This window comes from Lithobates pipiens, unplaced genomic scaffold (genome assembly GCF_037356315.1).
Source record: "Lithobates pipiens isolate NorthernLeopardFrog02 unplaced genomic scaffold, aLitPip1_a1.2 Scaffold_18, whole genome shotgun sequence".
In the NCBI taxonomy this organism is placed as follows: domain Eukaryota; kingdom Metazoa; phylum Chordata; class Amphibia; order Anura; family Ranidae; genus Lithobates; species Lithobates pipiens.
Window position 1 is genome coordinate 146460527 of NW_027507758.1, and position 19335 is coordinate 146479861.

Sequence of the window (19335 nt, forward strand, 5' to 3'; positions counted from 1 at the left end):
CCACTTACCCCCATCTAGACGGTAGGCATTGGGCAGCTGTGGGGCAGCAGGTAGTGACTCTTGTGTCTTCTCTTCCTCCTTGCTTCTGCCGTGCGTCTCCTTCCCTGCTCCTAGGCATCTAGTAGGATGGCCTGTCCTTTACTTTATTTTTATTAGTAAATGGGTCTTGATGACTGCCTCCCGCCCTTACTACTCCCCCCGTTTTCTTTTTAACCCCCCTCCCTACAGCCTCTACTGCGTGGCAGGAGATTTAGTTTTCTGTTGCCGGCCGGCTGGACTGAAAGAAGGTGAACACTCAGTGTGTGCACTTCCTGTCAGTCCGGGCCGGGAACAGGAAACTGAATCTCCTGTATCATGTGGACTGCAGGAGGAAGGAAGAGGCGCTCGGCCACCACTCTACAGGCTGCAGCTTACAGGAAGTGGCGTGGCGGCCGGAAGTGCAGCTGGGGCCCCTGGCCAGCTCGAGGCCCCAAGCAATTGCTTGTTTTGCCTGTCCTATCACCACGGGCCTGATATATATATATATATATATATTTATATATTTATATATATTTATATATTTATATTTTCCAAAAGATAAGGCAACCCACTATGCATTCTTTTAAAGTTAGAGGAAATTCTGGTTACCAATTAATTGAGTGCGTGTGTGTGGGTTGGGTAATGCACACTGAGGAAGATTTCTGACAATGACAATGGTTACCTCTACCCATATTAAGTCTTTTTCGTGAAATGTAGTGGATTTGAACAGTGGTGGAAATTACTTGTATGGCAAGAAGATCTGAGAGTGTTGGTTGATTTGCTGAAAAACCAAGCAATTCTTCCAACCAATTTAATATGTTTACAGTAGACAAAACATAACAGCAGGGATAGTGGTAGCAAATGTATAATGACTCAATTAAAGCATTAATAAATTTTTTTTAAATCAAAACGACCTGATTCCCCTATACACACACTCGATGTGCTATTTTGTTCTGACAGCTGGGAACCTTCCCTGCATCAGAACACACTGATCAGTGTTGCCGGCTATAGCCAGTAGCACTGATCATTTGGGAAAAACCAGACAGACTTGTAGATAAACTTCTGTACAACCATCCTGCCCATCGACATTTGGCCGGTTCAGTAGGGAATTTTGATCCGTGTATGGCCACCTTAAACTTCAAGCAAGATCACACTAAGAACAGTCAAGTGCCTTTATGCATATTCTGCACTGCAGCTAAGTGCATACAGACATTATCCAAACCATATCTGCCAACAAAACTGACGAAAGCCCATAAGGTCAAGGGGAAGGTTCAGCAGGGAGGTATGCAAAGTAGAATGAGCAGAAGTGCTGCCTTTGAAAATACTGCCTTTACACTGAATCAGGCAGCGCTGAGATAATTACATCAGCACTGCCTGATCTCAAAGTAAAAGGGGGTGTTGAGGAGACCAGTCGGTCCACAGAGACTAGGATGAGCTGCTGGTCTCCTGAACAGGAAGTGCTGGCGTTGAGGCAGCTTTAAAGGAACATTTAAAGGATCATAGCTAAAAAATTAAATATGTATATACTGCATGCACATGGGTAAGCCATTCAATTCATTTCTGTAACATAGAAGTTCTGCCCAAAGATGGTCTTTAAATTAGTTGAACATCTAATGAAAATATTCAAGACTGTATGGAATCATAAGTCACCTAGTATGGATACTGAGACAAAAATTTGTAATTTATGTAATTAGAGGAATTCATCTTGTGACAGCCTGATGGGGAATTGATAAGGCATTGAGTAAAACTACTTATACTTTCTATTTTTTATGTATTCAATAATGCATCTAATAGAAAAAGGTCACACAATACTAAAATCTAGCTGATAATTACACTTTAATATATACAATTGTATCTGGTGTAAAAAAAACAGCTGGATCCAAAATAGTAGTAATGATTAAAGCATTAAAAACACACATAAGAGTCCAAAAAAACAAATTTGTCCATTGTACATCTGTGGTTGTAGGGTGAGTGAATGCACATGTGGATGCGTGTATTACCAGGGGTAGGTGGTGCTGTCCTCAGAGTAGTAACTAGCTCTGTATAAATCACATTTTGACTGTTATACCAAAACAAATAAGTAAATCTAAAAAGGACATACCCCTTGTTCATCTAGTTTGAGCAGCTGCTCTGGGACCTTTGGGGAGTTCAGAGCTTGTCGAAGGCACTGCACATTAAGCTCTGGTATGACATATTCAAGGACTTCTTTGTGAGGAAGGCCACGTGCTGAACCATGCCTCGCTGTTGATGGCACTGCATCTTCTAAAACTGCCCCTCGCAGAGTTGTAAGCTGTGAAGATGATGGGATGTGTAAAGCAGAAATGTTAGTACTGGTACATCACTGAACCTTTTTTTAATGAATATGATAGCTGTTAGATTGTACTGGTTGGAAAGCTTAGCCTAAGCCAGCTGATTAAAAGATGGTAGTTATTCGTTCATGAATATTACAAGGCTCAAGCCAATCCGTGGCACAGTTTAAGAATGTTAGCAATGCATTTAGAGATATACAGCATACAAATGTACCAATTAATAGTCATCATGTAGAGCATATAACACTCCAACCAGCTTGTACTATTGCTCAGTAGCATGAGCCACCCCTAGCTTCATCAAAAGCAACTGTTTAGACACTTCTTGTTTCTCACCACAAGAAAACATTATAAGAACATACAGTGCAGTTATTTAGTTTTTTGTTTTGTTTTTTGTTTTTTTATTATTATTATTTAATCAATTTATACATTTATTCTGTCTGTGTTCCATTGGTGAGACATGTCTTTGCTTCCTGTGTCATAGGCATAGACAGGAAGTTTATGGAAATCTTTTTAAAGAAAGAGAAAATATCCACTCTTCAACATTTTTCACAGGTGTCTTCACAGCCTGATTTCTGTTACCTCCCTCTTGTCAGCTGACATTAAAAAAATTATGCATTTACAATAAATTTTTGCCCCAGTTACAATAATCATCAAAACAATAGTCAACAGGATAAATAGAGAAGGTGAATTGCTGTAGTGGGGGCATAGACAGTAATAAAAACTAACAGAAGTTCAAACACTTCAATGCTCTATTTACAACTAAGAAAAAATTACCTTAGACACACCGCAAACAAACATTTAATAAGCTAAAGCCTCTATCACAATATGAACATATATATATATATATATATATATATATATATATATATGTTCATATAGGTGTATTATCTCTAGTGTACCAAGAAATATACTGTACATATCAAATAAAAAAATAGTTATTAGGAAAAAAATAATAATGAAAAATAAATATATATACTGTGTATGTGTGTGTATATATATATATATATATATATATATATATATATATACTGTATATGCACACATACACAATATATATATTTATTTTTTATTTGATATGTACAGTATATATCTTGGTACACTGGAGATAATACACCTATATGAACATACATTTAGAGACAAGTTGAAAGCAACAAACTCTACAACCTAGAAACCTGGAACCATAATAACCTGACCATATGCGGTCTAACTGTGATCTGCAGGTTAACTCAGGTTAAATCTCAGGTTAATTACTTTTTGTTTCTGGTGGAGATTACTGTATCCAAGTGATCAAGCCTTAACCCACTCCTACTTAGATGGCACAGTTGTCTCTTCTGTGCTCATATATAACCAGTGATGATATGTTTTCATATCATTTGTAAAAAACATATACTTTTAGGAAGATAGGGTAACAGGGTTTGCAGGGCTGTCTTTAAGGCAGGGCAAAAGGGGCAGCTGCCCTGGGCCCTGTTATTGTTGTGGGGCCCAAAGCAGCTGCCTCATTCTTGCCAACTATCCTGGTTTAAATTCCATTGAAGTTTTAGTCCTGTGCTGTGTCCCGATATCCCAGTGTGAAGTGCTGGTAATAATACTGCTCAGCTCTGCCCTATTGTTGTGTACAGTTGAGTCACCTGCAGACCCTGTGTTTACATGTAAATAACCGGCATTCATATATAAATAGTGGCGGCATTCATAAGTAAATAGCTGCGGCCGGTGGTATTGATATGTAAATAAAGGCAGCATTCATATGTAGATCATGCTCCCTGCAGTGAGCAGTATTACTGTACAGTAATCTCTAGCAACCAATTAACAAGCATAAATCATTTGCTGTAACCTCTAGCAACTAATCAGTGAGCCGTAATGTGTGCTGTAACCTCTAGCAACCAGTCAGTAAGCAGTAATGATATGCTGTAACCGCTGGTAACCAATCACAATTGCTGCTTGATCTGATATAGTAAACTGATTTTAAATTTTATTGTATGTCTCAGAGCAAGTGGAGCATAAAATTGCATGGGGGGGGGGGCCAAGAAAATTTTTGCCCAGGGTCCAATCAATATTAAAGACGGCCCTGAGGGTTTGTTTTGGAACAACAGCTTAATGTTATTTTTTGTGTATATTTATGACGTATGTTGATTTTATCTGTTTGTAAGGTCAACTGAATTGTGTATATTCTTATTGCTGATATAAGCCTTCTTTAGAGGCCCAAATTACATTTGTAATTTAAAATACCAACGACAGCTCACCTTCTTGTACAAATGTGGAATGATATACAAATCCACTTTACAAATCGGAAAACAAGAAAAGTAAACAGCAAGTTGAGAATCAATATAGTCAAAAATCTATTAATTTCATTAGGACACTCATACAGGTTCCCAGTTTACATGTTTTGACCCAACAGTCTTAACACCCATTCAGGTCACTATTCACTATTTAAAGTATACCTAAAGGCAAATGTTTTTCGTTTCAGTTTTAGATAAAGTAGAGAAGGATTAGAACACCTGTCAAGTTTTTATTGTTATCTGTGCCCCTGTTAGGGAGATTCAACCTTTCTATTTGTCCTGTTTATCATTTTCATTGCATCACTTTCACTTTCAAGCCTGGGAGCCGGTGTCTTGTCAAATAACGTCCTCCATCGGATAGTGTCCGCTGCGTACTGCACATGCGCAGTACACAGCAACACAGATTCCGAAAATTGCAGAGGATGAACGGCGCCTGCGCCGTGAGTCCAGGTTCTAGCCCCACTATCCAAGTGGACATAGAGTAGGAATAAAAAAGAGCCGAGAGTAGCGAGGCCGAGCCCGAAGCGTGGCGAGCAAAGCTCGCCCGCGAGGGGCCCTCTAAAATTCACAACCCTATGTCCGCTTGGATGGTGCGGCTACCACCTCCACTCACGGCGCAGGCGCCATTCAGCTTCGGAGATTTTCCGAAGGTTCGTCTGCTCCGTACTGCGCATGCGCAGTACGGAGCGGACACTATTTGATGGCCGGACACTATACGGCAGAACACCGGCTAAAGATAACCCACACAAGCTGATGGCTGCTTGTGATTGAAGATTCACTCTTTGGACATACGTAGTACATCCAAAGAGCTGAACTTGTTAAAAATTACAGCATTATGACCCCACAGCAATATATTCAGTATGTGTTCTTGGGTTTATACAGTATATGCTTTAAAGTGGAGTTCCACCCAAAAGTGTAACTTCAGCTTTAAGGCCTCTTTCCTGGCTCCTATTTGTGAAACTTAACTTTTGGGGAGTAGGGGGGAGCAGGCACCCGAATTTGACAGGTACCTGCTCCCACTTCCAATCCGGTCGCCTAGGTGTCGGGAAGGAGAAGCTCTCCCTCCTGAAGTCTTCTGGAACATATGACAGGTCCTAGAAGACTTAAGGGCCTGTAACAGACCGCAGCGCCGCTCGCGCATGCATAGTGGGCACCCGGCTGTGAAGCCGCAAGCTGTCACAGCCGGGTGGCCATAGTAGAGATGCTTGGCACCGCCAAGGGAGGACACGGGGAGAGCATGGCTGCAGGGAGTACACCGCTGGACCGTGGGAGTGGTAAGAGGCTGTTTATTAAGAGTCAACAGCCATACTTAATGTAGCTGCTGACTTTTAATTAACAAACAAATAACTGGAACGCCGCTTTAAGTAAGGCATTCTATGGTCTTCAGTGGATGGGTTATTGGAATAGATATAAAAAGAAACTTAAAGACTGCAGCAAATTATGGTTGGCATTTGTCAATGAATGTCATTGCCACTAAAGCAGTTACAGGGTTATGGTATTTTATATTTACACGGGATAAGCTTGAAGGTACAAGGAACCATATAATTAAAAAACCTTCCACGCTGATTCAATAAGTGTATTTACTGAACATTTCATTACAGTTTGCCAGAGATCAGTCCCACCTTCTAACAATTTATGTGTGGATAATCAGCTTGCTATTTAATTACACATGAGTATAATTTATGAGAAGTGTTGTGAAAGCAAGAGACAAGTTTTGATGAGACTTAGAAGGGTCTTTGTCTTTGATTAAAAAAGCTATACTGTGCTAATTTGCAAGTAATTAAACTGTTTATTTGAAAGAGTGTTACTTTGTTCTCTGTATATAGGTAGATGAAACACAGACAGCCATGTGCTTTGGAGCAGTTATAAGAGGTCCCTCAAGTGAATGAAGGGAATCTCCTTAGCAGGAGCACAGACTACGGTAATAAAATCTGACAGATGTTCTAATACATCTCCCCTCTACCCAAAACTAAAAAAAAAAGTTTTGTCTTTAGTTGTACTTTAAAGTTTGAAGTTTGCAAACTTTGTGGCAAACCTCACTAAAGCCTATGGGGTGGGGGGGGGGGGGGGGGAATCTTGGTATTCAATTTTCACCATTTGTAGGACTAATAAACAAGGAATTCACAAACAAAGGTCACTGGAAGTCAGACATTGCCATGGGGAACCCATGGCAAAAAAAAAAAAATTCCCCTACATAGAATTGCCATCTTACACGAACTGCTCCAATATAAACTGTCATCGTGGATGCTGCGAGCCCACCCTTTTATAGAAAGGGGACCAGGTTGCCCATTCCTTCAAATTCTTGGCTTTTGTGACTCAGTCAAACAAAGCAAAAGGTTATTCGCTGGATTAACATTTGTTCCATAATTCTGGTGATGAACTGAAAAGTGTTTGGCCAAAAGTTCAGGATTCAAGAATTTCATGAATCCCTGGGGCTTGCCATGGTCCAAGGTGGTGGTGAACCAGAATATCTTCTCCTGTATTTAGGATGTTGTTATATGTGTAACACAGACCCCAGACCGGTCCAGCAATTTTGTCCTAGGTTGCATTCCCTGTGAAGCACATAGTAGCCAGGCACACAGCAGCTCACAGTCAACTCAGAAAACAGGAAACACATGTCTGTTTGCAGTTTATTTGCTGATGTATTTTGGGTAGGGTGCAGGTGAGTTTTAGGATACTCCAGAAAAAATGATGAAGGAAACTTCTAACTGTACTGTCACTTCAAGGTTCACCCACCCTCTTGAAGCTAGTGATTAGTGGACTACAGCTCAGGGGACTCCATTGTGAAGGTGAAACCTGAGCCAATGAACTTTAAGCAGATTTCTCAAAAATTAGCAAGGACATTAACTGCTTACCTGCAGTACCAGTGCAGTATGCCTCCAGCTCCAATGCTCTGTAGACTTCCTGCAACTGCTCCCAGGAAACTTTGAACATGGGTCCCTTAGCTCTAACCGGAGGTGGGACCCAAATAGCCTCTTCTAAACTTCAGCTAAGTGACCTAGGGTGCCACAGCCCCCAGGTTGGGTCTCTTCCCACAGGACAAGGGCCCCGTTTTTCTAGGCCCCATTCTATTTATGCACATTTCAGCGCCCTACTGGCCATTCTTCCTGCCAGGGATTGGCTGTGGCTGCATAAATATGCAAGCAAGGGTCTGCCTCTTCCACCCACTACATTCTGGAATCTTACAGAAATGAAGGGAAAGCAGTCAAACCTGCAACTAGCAGAACCCAGAACAGCCAAAAGCAATCAAACAACTCAACAGATGAGTGGAAATTAGAGAATAGAAAGATGACTCACAAGACGAATTCTAGTTTATGGCACGCCCTGAGGTGCATAATATTTCATTTGGTTAAAAGCCAAAAATCCCCCTATTACTTTTGTATCTATTCTCTTGTTTTGTGATATAGTTAATTATTATTTGTTTATTTTTTTCCCATATAACATATTAGAAATATTAATATCAAGTGCATACTTTGTCTTGCATTTTTTATTTTCAATAAATAAATAAATAAGATTGATAAGTTTCAGAATTTGTTTTCTGCACCTTTCACTAATGCCGCGTACACACGTAGCGGACTATCCGGCGGACTTAGTCCGGCGGACTTCCCGCCGGACTGTCCGCTGGAATTTTCGAACGGGCTACTTGCCCACACACGGCACTTTTTCAACGGACTAATACGGTGTACTAAGTCCGTCGGACTATCCGCCGTACTTTTGAAATGAATGGACTTGCCCACACACGCAAAGGAAAGTCCGCTCATTTTGAGAGCGTCTCCAGGTAGGCAGGGCCCACAAAGGGGACGTTGCTGGCCCCGCCACCTGGTATGGACTTAAAGGGGAACCCCAACGCCGAAAAAATCGGCGTGGGGGTCCCCCCCAGGTCCACATCAGACCCTTGTCCGAGCATGCTACCCGGCCGGCCAGGAAAGGGGGGGACGACCGAATGGCCCTCCCTCCTGAGCCGTACCAGGCCGCGTGCCCTCAACATGGGGGGTGCCATGTTTATGAGGACAAGGGCCTCTTCCCGACAACCCTGGCCGTTGGTTGTCGGGGTCTGCGGGCGAGGGGCTTATCGGAATCCGGGAGCCCCCTTTAATAAGGGGGCCCCCGGATACCGGCCCCCCACCCTATGTGAATGAGTATGGGGTACAATGTACCCCTACCCATTCACCTGTAAAAAAAAGTAAAAAAAAAAAACACAACACACAAGGGTTAAAATAGTTTATTGCACAGCTCCGGGGGTCTTCCGTCTTCGGGGGTCTTCTCGCCAGACTCCTCCTATATCTTCTTCTAGCTCTTTTGCTAGCGGAGGAGCCCGGCTTTCTTCCTCGCCGCCGCCCTCTTCTTCCGACTTCGGGGGTCTTGTCCCCCTCTTCGGTTCTTCTTGCCGGGCCACCGCGCCTTCTTCTAGCTCTTTTACAAGCGGTGGCCCGGTCTTCTGTCGCCGCTGCCGCCGCCTTCTGTTCTTCTGTTCTTCTCTTCAGATGTTACCTCATGTTGTTAGTATTGTTTGCTCTGGTCACTCAGTTGGCTTGTATAAATGAAGTAATGTTGTCACTAACTTGTTATCACATACAAATACAGTAGGTACAAAGGAAAGCCAAAGTTGGAGCCTACGAGTCACAGATATGGAGCAAAACTGAAGATTACAGTGAGATTCCATCACTCTGTTGTGTCATATAAGCCTTGTTGCCAACAAAAAGAAATCAGTTTTCCTCCTCAGTTATCCATTTTCCATTCAAAATTTCAAACTATTGTACATCATTGTCATCTTCTGCTGCTGTTGGCCATGATATACTATCATGTTGGCCATGATGTTGAAAGTGAGCAATATGGAGTTACTTCTGGGGCCCTAGCAAAACGTCAAAAATTGGATTGAAATCACTATGTTATCTGTAGTAGGCTTTTGATTCTCAGAGCACAAAATCGAAATAGTGCCTGCTCATCACCAGGGACTGCTTCAAGTCGATGTTGGATGACAGCCCTAGGTCACAGCCCTCAGGTATGTCCAACCTGTTGCAGCTGAAAAAAGACAGGGCACCTAAGTGAATTCCAAAATCGTAAGTAAGGCAGTACTCAGCTGGCTGCCGACCCAGGTTAATTTAGGTGACAAAGTCATAACAGGGGGACAGCTGAGATAGGACACACAAAAAAACAACAGGGACCAAAGAACGGGTTGGGGTGGTTACCATAATATCAAACAAGATATCAGAACACACACAGGTACAGGTACAAGTACTGGGATGGAGACAATCCACACAATGCAACAGAAGTCTAAGTGGCAGACTCTCACTTTCTATGAGCATTAAAAAAAAAAAAAAAAAAACAATAGACTTTGAGGGTCGTAGTTTAGCTACCTGGGGTCACCGAGACCACAAATTTGGGGGGTAGGTAGCCGAAGTTCTACCCCACCACTGGTTTGGGGCTCCTACCCTGTTTCCCCCAAAAATAAGACCTAGCGTGATTGTCGGTGATGGCTGCAATATCAGCCCTACCCCACAAATAAGCCCTAGTTAAAGTCCTTGTAGGTCTTATTTTCAGGGTAAGGCTTATTTTGGGGGAAACAGGGTAGGGCTTATTTGGGCGGTAGGGCTTATATTGCAGCCATCACCAACAATCACGCTAGGTCTTATTTTTGGGGAAACAGGGTATCATCTGTGGTTCCAGAGATACAAGGCTCCTTGCGCAGCCTGTTAGAAGATAAATACAGAGCAGCCAGTTTAAATGCAAGCTGACACACTGTGTTTGCAGCAGACTGAGAGGATGAACTCACAGTGCCTCTCCTCACTTCTTGTCAGAGGCACTAAGCTCAATGGACATCTTGGAGTCTTCGACCAATGGTAAAGTACAATTGGCCCAAACTGTACAATAAAAATGCTGCAGTGGAGTCATGCCTCTCACTGCAGTGTCATAGAAGGGGGCATGTGTCTAAAAGACAAATACTCCCTTCCAGCCCAGCCCTCTTAACTAGAAGCCCTTGTACACACGGTTGGACATTCCGATGGAAAATGTCCGATCGGACCATGTTGTCGGATAATCCAACCATGTGTGGGCTCCATCAGACTGTTTCCGTTGGAATATCCAACCGACAAAGTTTTAGAGCTGGGCTATAAAATTTTCCGACAACATGATCCGATCGGCCAAAGTTTGTAGAGAATTCCGATCGGACAAAGTGTCACGCATGCTCAGATCAAATTCCTAGACCAAAGCTATTGGCTACTAGCCTGAATGTAGTCCCGTCGTAACGAAATAACGTCACCACGTTCTGAACGATCTGATTTTCTGACAACTTTGTCCGACCGTGTGTATGCAACACAAGTTTCGGACAAAATCCGTCGGATTTGGTTGTCAGAATGTCCGACCGTGTGTACAAGGGCGAAGGAAAAAACATGTGTTCATGTGTATAAGATTTACCCATAATGCCATGTTTTTCTCACACAGTTAAGAGGGAGAATGAGAATCTGCTGCTGAAAAGATACAAGCTAAAACATATATTATTATGCTATAGGTTATAAGGTAAAAATTTATTATGTATCTATTTACTGTGAAATTATTGGTTGGAAGTTTTAACTTCAGTAATTTCTCCGTTAAGCCATATGCTTGAGTACAATGTTTGAAAATATAGTAAACTATCTTAAAAATAATATATAATCATTATTTGTATATTACTTACTTATGGGAATTAACCCCTTGCCACCCAGGCCAATTCTGACACTTCTCTCCTACATGTAAAAATGTTAAGTTTTTTTTGCTAGAAAATTACTCAGAACCCCCAAACATTATAGATATTGTTTAAGCAGACACCCTAGGGAATAAAATGGTGGTCATTTCAACTTTTTTATGTTACACAGTATTTGCGCAGCAATTTTTCAAACGCATTTGTTTTGGAAAGAAACTGTTTCATGAATAAAAAATAAATAAATACTAAAGTTAGCCTGATTTTTTTGTATACTATGAAAGATGATGTTACGCAGAGTAAAAGATACCTAACATGTCACGTTTTAAAACTGCACACACTTGTGGAATGGCGCCAAATTTCAGTACTTAAAAATATCCATAGGCGATGTCTTAAATTTTTCTACATGTTTAGAGTTACAGAGGAGGTTTAGTGCTGGAATTATTGTTCTTGCTCTAACGTTCATGGCGTACGTAACCTGTGTGTATCTGGCTCTGATACTAGCCAGTGCCTCTAAGCCACTGACCTCACTGCACTTCCCTGCTTCAGACATTTATTCAAACCTTCGTTCATCTTTTTTAAATGGTGGATTGATGGAACTAGTAGTTCTAAGAACAAATAAAGATAAGGTTCTTTGTCCTTGGGAGAAATCTAAAGTGCTAATTTTAAAGGTTAATATGCAAGTTATTGTCATAAAAAGTGTTTGGGGACCTGGGTCCTGCCCCAGGGGACATGTATCAATGCAAATTTTTTTTTTAAAAATGGCTGTTTTTTCGGGAGCAGTGATTTTAATAATGCTTAAAGTGAAACAATAAAAGTGTAATATTCCTTTCAATTTAGTTCCTGGGGGGTGTCTATAGTATGCCTGTAAAGTAGCGCATGTTTCCCGTGTTTATAACAAAATGACATTTCTAAAGAAAAAAAAGTCATTTATAGTACCGGTGCTGTCATAATAGCCAGCTGATAGTGCTGGCTATTAATGAATTGCTGGTACCGACGAATTCACATAAAAGTCATTGAAAGTCATTGAAAAATAAAAAAAATAAAAATGCTTGGGGATCCACCAAAATTCCATTACCAGGCTCTTCAGGTCTGGTATGAATATTAAGGGGAACTCCACGCCAAAATAAAAAAATGGCGTGGGGTTCACCCAAAAAATCCACACCAGACCCTTATCCGAGCATGCAACCTGGCAGGCCACAGGAAAAGAGGGGGACGAGAGAGTGGACCCCCCGAACCGTACCAGGCCACATGCCCTCAACAAGGGCCTCATCCCCACAACTCTTGCCCGGGGGGATTATCGGAATCTGGAAGCCCCCTTTAACAAGGAGACCCCCAGATCCCGACCCCCCATTTGAAATGGTAACGGGTACATTGTACCCCTACCATTTCACAAAAAGGAAGTGTCAAAATGGTAAAAAAAAACAACACACACTGTGAGAGAAGTCCTTTATTAAAAATAAAAAAAGAGATTCCAGAGATGTAATCCAATAAATCCATGCTCCTTCTTCAGCAATGTAATCCAATTCTCGATCTCCAGCGACTCCATCCAAGAACACACACAGAATCCTGCCTCCACCGAAGGCACCCAGCCAATGATGCCGCACTAGCTTGACACTTCTTAAGTAGCTGAGGACGGGGCCACCCATCACGTGACCCATCCCCCTCTGACAAGGGGAAACGCCGGGGTTTTCCAGTGACGTGTGCGGGTGACCCTGCCCCCCTCTGATGCAACAGGAATTCTGCATTGCATCAGATAGGGCGGGGTCACCTTGATGTAAATATAGAGATTCCAACCAAAAAGATGGCTGTGTTTGTATAGATGCACATAAGAGATCGCTCCCATCTACGAGAAAATGGCCGCCATATATAATACATCGACCTACGGCAAAATGGCCGCAATGTAAACATAACATTACCACAACAAATATGGCCGCATAAACACTTCCAGTTTCAACGATATATAAACCAAGTCTGCACAACAAGTCTGCACAATCCGGTTCCCCAGATGAAGACATGTGACGTGTTGTAGCGCGTAGGGAATGGCCGGAGACAGGCGTACACAAGGAGGAGATGTGAGAGGGCGCTGAGAGGGCCACAAACATATTGATTTTTCCACTTTGCTATTTTTAATCTGTTACAATGTAAGAGTCCACTTGAGGCACTTAATAAATTTATCCAAGCCTTTTTTAACATACTGCACTGGAGGAGGCTTTCTTTCTCCTTTTCTTCCCCTATTAATGCTGTGGCGATACTGGAGTGTTCCAGAATGCATGTGTGGAGGAATTTAAAGGGAGAAATACCATTGGCTTCACTTGCAGTATATATCAGTCCAAACAAGATCCTGTCAGAAGTATCAGCATAACACCAATTATTTGTTGATGCGAGTTATTATATAGCCATAAGGTGAAAGTTCTGTGAGACCATAATCCATGAGAAAAAAAATTGAATTTTATACGAATAACATCACTGAATAGTACCCCCTATTTATAACAGCAACACCCAGTTACATATTTGGACTATTGCTGACACACAGCTTTGTGACTTGGAGGATACGTCCATTTTGCTCTATATAGACCATTGTGTCTAAACACTCGGACTATCCAAACATTTGTTAATATAATAATTTTTTAATCCATTCATTTTTTTATCTGCTGGTTTATATTTGCTGTCATTCATGTGATTAGACCTATTGGCACCTTTATCACTATCTACATATGACACTTTAGTTACCATCCATCATTGTATGATATCTTTAGCACTTTACACTTTGGTCACTTTATATTGGTATTCATTTGCACTTCACTTATTGTTACTCAGTTACAACACTTTATTTAATTGCACTGTGACACTTTACTTATTGAATATTGTTGCTTATTCTTCATGAATAACTTATTATTGCATAATTGTGCAAGTTTTTAGAGAATTTATTTCTCTTATTTAAGTGATTTTTTTTCATATTGCGTGAAATGACTTCACCTGTATTTTTATCCTTGGTTTTGTGTTATTGTGAACACTACTAGATTTTGCTGCAAACTTTTGGATTTATCACTTTATTATTTTGAAGATAGGCATTATCTTACTATATCCTTAGTAGCACGAAGGACTCATATTTATAGAAATGGAAAGAGATCCTGGAGAAAAATAATGCTCACCTGGCTTGATGTGGTCTTAACCTCTTTGCAGATCGCAGGTATTCTAGATTCTTATGATCTGTATAGATCAGGATTGGATGGGCTGCTCCTTCTAACAGGTATTGCCACTCCTCCAGTGTGGACTTTATTGCCAACAGTTCTCGGTCTCCCACGTCATAGTTCCACTCTGCTGCTGATAACTTATGGGAGAAGAAAGAAACTGGGTGTAAAAGGGCTTTGGTCCCCTGTCATTTGGAAAGTACTGCTCCAACAGTGATTTCAGAAGCGTCAGCCTTCAGAACGAATGGCAGGGTAGAGTCAGGATGTTTCAAGACAGAGGCGGAGGTGAAGAGTCTTTTAAGGGATTCAAAGGCAGTTTGAGCCTCTGGAGACCAATGGAAATGGATTCCCTGTTTGGTTAGCTGAGTAATAGGAGCGATGAAGGCTGAGAACCCTTAAATTAATTTTCTGTAAATATTTGCAAATCCTATAAAACGCTGGATACTTTTCTCCTCTGTGGGGACTGGCCAATCTAGATTGCAGCAATTTTTGAGGACCCATCTTGATTCCTTCAGTTGAGATGATTAGTCCCAGAAATTGAATATTTGTTTGCTCAAAGTCACACTTTTCAGGCTTAGCGTACAGGCCAAGCTGCTGGAGCCTAGCTAACACACATCTGATATGCTTGCAGTGAGAGTCTATGGAAGAGGAAAAGATCAGGATATCATCTAGGTATATGATGACAAACAGATCCAAATAATCTCGAAAGATATCGTTGATGAAGTACTGGAATGTAGCAGTTGCATTGCACAACCTGAAGGGCATCACCAGGTATTCAAAGTGCCTGAATCGGGTGCGGAAAGCTGTCTTGCACTCGTCTCCTTGTCTGATGCAGACCAAGTTGTAGGCCCCTCTGAGATGGTAGCGGCTCCCAGTCTCTGAAATAGTTTGGGCACTAAGGGGAGAGGGTAGCTATTCTTAACAATGATTTAGTTAAGCTTGCGATAGTCAATGCAAAGCCGTAGGGTGGGAGCTTTCTTTTCCACCAAAAATATATCTGCTCCTGCCGGAAATGTGGATGGATGGATGAACCATTTTTCTAGATTCTCGTCAATGTACTCCTTTAATATTCCCAGCTCTAACTCAGTTAAAGGGAAGATTCTCCCCAAAGGGACTTCCGCTCCTGGAAGGAGCTCAATGGGACAGTCGTAGGCCCAGTGGGGCAGATGGTTCTCGGCTCCAAGTCATGATAGGCTTCCAGGACAGATTGGCATATCTATGTATCAGTGTCCAGACACAACAGGGTAGGTGGTTCACAGGTATCTTTAGGGATACAGAACTGCTGACAGTAAGGAGAAGGGAATGTGACCTCCCCGTGGCCCAGTTGATATGAGGATTGTGAGCCTGTAACCACGGCATACCAAGGATGACTGGTAACAAGGGTGAGGTGATGATATCCAAGCGTAACAGTTCTTGGTGTAAACTAGCAAAAGTGACAGGTAGTGGAGTGGTCACTTGCGTAACTGGTCCAGACCTAATAGCTGATCCTTCAGCCAGATGAATAGAAAGTCCTTCAGATTTGAACAGTAAAGGAATCCAGTGTTTGACTGTGAAGGATGAGTCCATGAAGCAACTCCAGAATCAATACTGGTGGAAACCTGTAAAGTCCTCCCTGGAAGCTGCAAAAAGATAGAGAGAGCAAGGTGAAAAGATTTCTTGGCCAAAGTGGATGCATGATCAGAGGAAATTGACAGGCACTTACGAAGTTTGGCAGGACAAGTTCTGACATAATGCCCAGGTTCACCACAATACAGGCATAGGTTATTCAACCGGCGACTTTGGCGTTCTTCCACTGTGAGGGAAGAGCGGAATACCCCCAGTTGCATGGGTTCAGATGTATCAGGTGCGGAAGCTGGCTTTGCTGAAGGAGCTCGGGGAGAGTAACTGGGGACTCTTGATAACATCCAGGTAGGACGGGAAGGTCCTGTTGCCCTCTCCGATCTTCGCTTCCTAAGGCACCGGTCAATCTGTATGGATAAATTGACAAATGCATCCAAGATCTGGGGTACCCCAACTCGGGCCAGTTCATCTTTTAAAGGGTCCAACAATCCCATGCTGAACTGGTAATGGGGGGCAGCATCATTCCAGTTAGTGTCCACACTGCAACGTCCGAACTCAGCAACGTACAGTGGTGTGAAAAAGTGTTTGCCCCCTTCCTCATTTCCTATTCCTTTGCATGTTTGTCACACTTAAGTGTTTCGGAACATCAAACCAATTTAAACAATAGTCAAGGACAACACAAGTAAACACAAAATGCAATTTGTAAATGAAGGTGTTTATTATTAAAGGTGAAAAAAAATCCAAACCATCATGGCCCTGTGTGAAAAAGTGATTGCCCCCTAAACCTAATAACTGGTTGGGCCATCCTTAGCAGCAACAACTGCAAGCAAGCGTTTGCGATAACGTGCAATGAGGCTTTTACAGCGTCCTGGAGGAATTTTGGCCCACTCATCTTTGCAGAATTGTCCTAATTCAGTTACATTAGAGGGTTTTCGAGCATGAACGGCCTTTTTAAGGTCATACCACAACATCTCAATAGGATTCAGGTCAGGACTTTGGCTAGGCCACTCCAAAGTCTTCATTTTGTTTTTCTTCAGCCATTCGGTGGTGGACTTGCTGGTGTGTTTAGGATCATTGTCCTGCTGCAGAACCCAAGTTCGTTTCAGCTTGAGTACACGAACAGATGGTCGGACATTCTCCTTCAGGATCTCTTGGTAGACAGCAGAATTCATAGTTCCTTTTATCACGGCAAGTCTTCCAGGTCCTGAAGCAGCAAAACAGCCCCAGACCATCACACTACCACCACCATATTTTACTGTTGGTATAATGTTCTTTTTATGAAATGCAGTGTTCCTTCTACGCCAGATATACTTGGACACACACCTTCCAAAGAGTTCCACTTTTGTCTCATCGGTCCACAGAATGTTGTCCCAAAAGTCTTGGGGATCATCAAGATGTGTTGTGGAGAAATTGAGACGAGCTTTGATGTTCTTTTTGCTCAGCAGTGGTTTTCTCCTTGGAACTCTGCCATGCAGGCCATTTTTGCCCAGTCTTTTCCTGATGGTGGAGGCATGAACGCTGACCTTAACTGAGGCAAGTGAGGCCTGCAGTTCCTTGGACGTTGTTGTGGGGTCTTTTGTGACCTCTTGGATGAGTCGTCGCTGCGCTCTTGGGGTAATTTTGGGCGGCCGGCCACTCCTGGGAAGGTTCACCACTGTTCCATGTCTTCGCCATTTGTGGATAATGGCTCTCACTGTGGTTCGCTGGATTCCCAAAGCTTTGGAAATGGCTTTATAACCCTTTCCAGACTGATAGATCTCAATTACTTTCTTTCTCAATTGTTCCTGAATTTCTTTGGGTCTCGGCATGATGTGTAGCTTTTAAGGATCTTCTGGTGGACCTTACTGTGTCAAGCAGCTCCTATTTAAGTGATGCCTTGATTGTGAACAGGTGTGGCAATAATCAGGCCTGGGTGTGGCTAGAGAAATTGAACTCAGGTGTGGACAACCACAGTTATAGTATGTTTTAACAAGGGGGGCAATCACTTTTTCACACAGAGCCATGATGGTTTGGATTTTTTTTCACCTTTAATAATAAACACCTTCATTTACAAATTGCATTTTGTGTTTACTTGTGTTGTCCTTGACTATTGTTTAAATTGGTTTGATGTTCCGAAACACTTAAGTGTGACAAACATGCAAAGGAACAGGAAATGAGGAAGGGGCAAACACTTTTTCACACCACTGTAGTCTTCCACCACCCTTGCTGAAGGGTAAGCAGTGTGGCTTCTGTGGTTGCAGAGAGCTGAGGGTCCTAGTACAGCTGGGCCATAGCATCAAAAAAGGTGGTCAAGTTAGATAAAGCTTCAGCTTTCTGTTCCAGGAGGTGGTGAGCCCAGGTTTGGGGTTCACCCTGAAGCAGAGAGACTATGAAGTCCCCTTTAGTGGCTTCTATGGAAAAGGTACATGGCTGTAGAATGAAATATAGTTCACATGCGTTGCGGACAGCCCTGAATTTAATACATTCCCCAGAAAACTTTTCAGGCGTGGGACCTCTTGGTTCCAGAGGAAGCATAACTACAGCAGGAGGAGAGGCAGTAACGGCTGAAGAAGCAGAAGTATGAGGTGACGCCTGGGTGCTGGGTGCTGGTTGAAGTTGAAAGTGCTAGGACCCGTTCCTCCAATCAGGTGTAGCCTTCTTGAAGATCTTTAACAGCTTGTGTCAGACCTGCCAGATGTTGACATTGATAATTCTTCCATAGGAGAGGCTCCTCATTTGGGCTCTCTTACTCCTCTGATTCAACGCCCCTGGTAGAGTAAACAGGAGGCACAGGAGTGTAGAGTAGCACCAGTGCCTGGCAGGATCAACGGGTCGGTATCAGGCAGACAGCAGAAGGACCGGAGGAGAAGGCAGGAGCAATGTCAAGACTGGCCGGGGCTTAGATGCAGGCACACGGGTGTAGGATGGATTGCATCCCTGTCTTGCTGACCCTCTGTCTGAAGTGCTCCTCCTCTACCTACCACCACCTGCAAAGCAACACAGGGAAGCAACATGCCAATGTTTGGTGTTCTTTTAATTGCTGTACTTTTAGCCTGGATCTCCTTCCTGCTCTAATGAAAATGTATTTGATTCTTGTAGCTGAGAGTTTGCCTTTGTCTAGATGAAGGAACTGTGGAGAGAACTTGTGCATGTACTACAATTTACTGTTATGTCTTTATATGATGCTCTCTGTCAAATATATGAAACTTGAAAAGTTAGCTGTTTGGAGTGCTGTCTATTATTTATCTAGACCCCCTGCACCCTTGACCTCTGTACTCTGCGCTACAAATTGTTGACCTCTGTGCATTGCCCTACATACTCAT

The 19335-nt window shown here is 42.5% G+C and overlaps 1 protein-coding gene across 2 annotated transcripts in view; it reads right to left on the minus strand.

Moving 5' to 3' along the window:
• The window catches only part of SIPA1L2 (signal induced proliferation associated 1 like 2), a 329734-nt gene that overhangs the window by 217619 nt on the left and 92780 nt on the right, over window positions 1–19335 (minus strand). For both annotated transcript variants that reach the window (XM_077486232.1, XM_077486231.1), the window contains exon 4: window positions 2120–2308. In XM_077486232.1, coding sequence (XP_077342358.1) covers window positions 2120–2308 — 189 coding nt within the window. The remainder of the gene's footprint in view (window positions 1–2119; window positions 2309–19335) is intronic.